At 38.1% G+C, this 5,388-nt stretch overlaps 1 protein-coding gene across 9 annotated transcripts in view; it reads left to right on the top strand.

Moving 5' to 3' along the window:
• Window positions 1–5,388, top strand: part of Akt3 (AKT serine/threonine kinase 3) — a 250,033-nt gene that overhangs the window by 155,023 nt on the left and 89,622 nt on the right. For 7 of the 9 annotated variants that reach the window (XR_003843865.1, XM_029538449.1, XM_021198899.2 and 4 more), the window contains one exon: window positions 3,038–3,182. The exons of the other annotated variants lie outside the window; for them this stretch is intronic. Coding sequence is in view for 6 of the 7 variants with exons in the window: in XM_029538449.1 (XP_029394309.1) it covers window positions 3,038–3,182 (145 nt within the window). In the remaining variant the exon portion in view is untranslated. The remainder of the gene's footprint in view (window positions 1–3,037; window positions 3,183–5,388) is intronic. 9 annotated transcript variants of the gene reach the window in all.

The raw sequence follows: 5,388 nt of genomic DNA, 5'->3' as shown, positions 1-5,388 counted from the left end.
AAAAAAAAAAAAAAAAAAAAAAAAAAGAGAGAGAGAGAGAAGCATAGAGGAAAAAACAGGCAGAACTTTTGTAATTATAACTGCTAGTAGTGGTTTTAATTCTAAGTTAGGCCTCTTATTAGTGAAAATTAGTGTCCTCCAAGACCAATGAGATGAGATTATCCAGCATGAAGTATGCAGAGACAGGACAGATAATAAAAAACTGATATGATAGAATGTAGGGTAAAGATTAGACAACGAAGAGGTCTTACAGATATGCCATTGAACTCTTAAGGGCTTTGAGAGAATGAGCGAAAAATTTAAATTAATGGTTTCTGAAATTTTTCTAAAATGTCTAAAGATACAAAACCCAATATCAGAAATTCTATAACTTACAAGTGGGTAAAGTACAAAAAACAATTTCTATGCCAGTAAGGCTGTTAAATATCAAAAGTGAATGAGAAAATAAAGTTTTTTCAAGGGAGCAACAGACAGAGCAAAAGGTAACATTATAATAGAAAAAATGATATGGGAAAACATTGAATAAAATAATAATTGGGGGTAATGGAATGATGTACTTAAAATGCTGAAACCAAGTAAGTGCCACAAAACAAGAATATTTCCCAAGAATAAAAATACAATTAAATTTATTTTTAGTTTGAGCCATCATTGAGATGGCTCAGTAGGTAAACTCATTAAAAATACTTCCTTTAAAAAAAAGAGGCATCAAATTTTAGGGAAATAATTTTATCTATAGGTAGGATGTGTGCAAATAAAATTTAATTGTAGTTTCAATAGCTTTTAACTGAATTTTTATTTTCCCATTTTTTTCTTTTTAAAAATTTTTATTTATTTATTTTACACTCCAGAATTCATTCCCCTCCCGGTCCACCCTCCAACTATTCCACATCCCCTATCTCCTCCCCAGCCCATATCCACAAGGATGTTCCCGCAACCCCCCTAGCCCCCACCCCTCCATACCTTTCCACTCCCTGGGGCCTCCAGATTCCTGAGGGTTAGGAGCATCCTCTCTGACTGAACCCAGACCCGACAGTCTTCTGCTGGACATGTGTTGGGGGCCTCATTTCAGCTGGTGTATACTGCCTGGTTGGTGGCCCAATGTCTGCGCAATCTCAGGGGTCCAGGTTAATGAAACTGCTGGTCCTCCTTCAGGGTCACCCACCTCCTCAGCTCCTTCCAGCTTTTCCCTAATTCAACCACAGGGGTCAGCAGCTTCTGTCCATTGGTTGGGTGCAAATAGCTACATCTGACTCTTTGGGCTGATTGTTGGGTCTGATTGAGGTCATGATAGGTCCCTTTTAGTGAGCACTCCATGGCCTCAGTAATAGTGTCAGGCCTCCAGATCTCCCTTTGAGCTGCATCTGGATCCCACTTTGGGCCTGTTGCTGAACCTTCTTTTCCTCAGGCTCCTCTCTATTTCCATCCCTGCAGTTCTTTCTTGCTTCTCTTTCTCCACATCTTCTCCAACACGTGTTGTCACCTGAGGTTTTGATCTTAGCCTTTCTGATTGGTGTTAGGTGGAATCTGAGGGTTGTTTTGATTTGTATTTCTCTAATCACTAAGGACTTTGAACATTTCTTTAGTTGCTTCTCAGCCATTCGAGATTCCTCTGTTGTGAATTCTTGGTTTAGTTCTATACCCCTTTTTGTGATTGCGTTGGTTTTTTTTTGTTTGGTTGGTTTTTTTTTGGTGGTTAGTCTCTTGAGTTCTTTATATATTTTGTATATTAGCCCCCTATTGTATGTGGGGTAAGTGAAGTTTTTTCCCAATCTGTAGGTTGCTAATATCATTAGTATTTTTAAGATAATAGTTTAATTATATTTATGAGAATTTAATATATGTATTTTAATCTTTTACTTTTTATTCATCTATATAATTCCTCTCAGATTTAACCCCCATCTTCCATTCTACCTCTATTTTGTGTCCCCTCTTTTCTTTAGAAGATAGTATATAGCAATAAATGTCCTGGTCCTCTGGCTCCTACAATCATCCTCCTCCCTTTTCCATGATTTCCCTTGAGCCTATGTAGAAGGGTTGTGTTGAAAATGTATTAATTGGGGTTGGGCACACACTGGTTCATTTTCTGACTTTTGATTAATCGTGGCTTTCATTAACAGTCTCTATCTGCTGTGAATGGAAGTGTTTTTGATGAGGGAGACACGGGAGCCGTACTTACATGTTATTTTTAAGGATGACTGTTTAGAATGCAGTATAGGCTATACTGGTTTAGGAAAGTAACAGTAGTAGATTCTCTTGTAAGGCTCATGACCTCACCAGCCACAAGTAGTTTGTTGAGTTTACAATACCAGGCACAAACTTACTCGTATTGAATGAAGCTTATGTCAAGTTGGTTGTCTGTTGGTTACCACTATGGAATTAGTGCTACTATTTCACCTTTCAGAATATATTGTTCTGGCTGTTATTGTGGTTCGTAGGCATTACAGCTAGAAAGGACTGTTGTTTACTTTCTTGCTTGGCAGCTCGCATAGCTCCTTCTAGTTCTGTGACAGGTAGTTCTCAGGGAATGGGCTTTCATGTCAGAATGTGATTGATTACCCCAAATACAATGTCTTAAGTGTGTGGTGTCTTCAATATAGTTTTACCTTCCTCTGCTGGAGGGTAACAAAGGGCTATAGCAATGGCCTATATTGTTTGGATGTCTCTTGTACTCTCCTACCAGTAGTTCAAAAGGAGCTTTTCTATGTCTGGCATTCAAGGTTTTTGTTGATAGTCTATGGTTTTTGTTTTTTTGAATTTTTTTGAGGGGGGTATTGTTACCCAAAAGCAGCTTCAATTATGTGTGTGCGTTTATTTGAGTGTGTAGACAAACACATTATGTGCAATATTAAGTGGCATAAAATAATACAATTCCCATGTAAATGCTACTCCTGACCCTAGGATTTTAGATTATCTTTAGGGATGCTAGCAGAGAGGGTGGCTCTGCAGTAGACATTATTTGCATTCATCTCAAAATTTATAACAGGTTTAAGGTAACTTGTTGTCTTCTGTTAATGAGAACTTGAACTCATTTTTATAGAGAAGAATGGACAGAAGCTATCCAAGCCGTAGCTGACCGATTGCAGAGGCAAGAAGAGGAGAGGATGAATTGTAGTCCAACCTCACAGATTGATAATATAGGAGAGGAAGAGATGGATGCATCTACAACCCATCATAAGAGAAAGGTAGATAATAATGATGACTTATTCTCCCAAGGAAACTCTTTATATGCTGAAAGCTATGTTTAAGAGAGACATCAGCCAACTTTCATATTGTTTGTATAACTTTGTGAACCTAAAGTACCTGTTGCTTACAACAGAGTAATTGACCAGCACTTAGGCCCAGGATGTTTGGGCATAATGGGAGGGGGAGGCCCTTTTTCCTGTGAAGGCTCCATGACCCAGTATAGGGGAATGCCAAGGCTGGGAGGCAGGATTGGGAGGGTGGGTGGATGAGCACCCTCATAGAAGCAGGGGGAGGGGAGATGGAATAGGGGTTTCTGGAGGGGGAACCAGGAAAGGGGATAACATTTGAAATGTAAATAAAGAAAATATCCAATAAAATAAAAGAAAAAAGCAAGCAAGAAAGAAAAACTTCATCTAAACTACAAAACTTCCTTAAGGGAGACAGTGTAAGAAAATCAGGTTCTCCTTTGTGAAAAATAATTTATGTACATGACTACAAAGATCACTGGGCTGGTGTAATTCAAACTTGTAAATAAAAGGACTTAAAAAAAAAAGGAAAAATGGCTCTTATGAATATTGATGCAAAAATACTCAATAAAATCCTCGCAAACTGAATCCAAGAACACATCAAAATGATCATCCATCATGACCAAGTAGGCTTCATCCCAGGGATGCAGGGATGGTTCAATATAAGGAAATCCATCAATGTAATCCACTACATAAACAAACTCTAAGACAAAAACCACATGATCATCTCGTTAGATGCTGAGAAAGCATTTGACAAAATGGCTCTGTGATTTCTGACCTGTGCTTTCAACATTTACAAAAACTACCTAGAAAGTGAGAAGTCTATAAATAATACCTTTTCTTTTAATTGCTGCTCATGAGCCAATGAAGAAGTCAAACATAACCTTCTCCCTCAGTGCTCTAGATTAGTATATAATTTTATAGGAATTGTAAATAATATTTTTCATTACTATAAATTTTTAAAATAATTTTTATGTAATATATGATATTTAAAACTAGTCTAAGAAGTTGCGTATTTGAAAATTCCGACATATAAGAAAGAAGGGCCAGAAGGTGTCCAATCTGTAACCTGATAATTGGTAGTAAATAACCATGTCATTGACATGTGCATGTTGAATATATATTTGCTGTTTACTTAGTAAATTATATTCAGGTAGGAGGTAAAAATGTGCTTAAAAAGTAGTATCAATTATGTTTTGTGAGTTTTGTTTAATTAATTAATTTTGCAGTGTTGGAATTTTGAATTTTAGGAGTATGTTAAATGCTCCTATGCCACCAAATTCAAGCACTTGATGTTAAAATAGTGATCAGAATGCCTTTCGAGTTAAATTGCCTGGGTTCAAATCCTTTTTTTATTAATCATTTTATTCATTTACATTTCATATGATATCCTTCTTTCCAGTTACCTTTTCTCCAGCCCCCATCCCATCCACCCTTTCCTTCCTCCTCTTTGCCTCTATGAGGGTGGGGCATCAAGCTTCCACAGGACCAAGGGCCTCCCCCACATTGATAAGGCCATCCTCTGCTACATATGTAGCTGGAGTTCTGTCTCCCTCCATGTATACTCTGGTTGGTGGTTTAGTCCCTGGAAGCTCTAGGTAGTCCAGTTAGTTGATATTGTATATGGGGATGCAATTCCCTTCAGCTCCTTTTGTCCTTCCCCTATCTCTTCCATTGGGGCCCTGGGCTCAGTCCGATGGTTGCCTGTGAGTATCTGCATTTGTATTGGTCCTGTGCTGGTACAACCTATCAGGGAGCAGCCATACCAGCAAATGCTATCTTGGTATTAGCAATAGTGTGGGGGACTTGATGTCTGCAGATAGGATGGATCCCTAGGTGGGGTGGTCTCTGGATGNCCTTTCCTTCAGTCTCTGTTCCACTTTCTGCTCCTCTTTCCTTTAGACAGGAACATTTCTGGGTTAACAATTTTGAGATGTGTATTCTTCCACATGCTGTCAGTGGTTCTACTGAAATGATATAGTCGAGAATTCTTTGTTTAGCTCTGTACCCCATTTTTTAATGGAGTTATTTGAATTTCTGGAATCCAGCTTCTTGAGCTCTTTGTATATATTGGATATTAGTCCTCTGTCAGATTCTCAACTAAGGAATGCCGAATGGCTGAGAAGCACCTGAAAAAATGTTCAACATCCTTAATCATCAGGGAAATGCAAATCAAAAC

This window comes from Mus pahari, chromosome 5 (assembly GCF_900095145.1).
Source record: "Mus pahari chromosome 5, PAHARI_EIJ_v1.1, whole genome shotgun sequence".
Taxonomy (NCBI): domain Eukaryota; kingdom Metazoa; phylum Chordata; class Mammalia; order Rodentia; family Muridae; genus Mus; species Mus pahari.
Note: the sequence above shows the minus strand (reverse complement) of the source record. Positions and strands in the feature narration are given on the sequence as shown.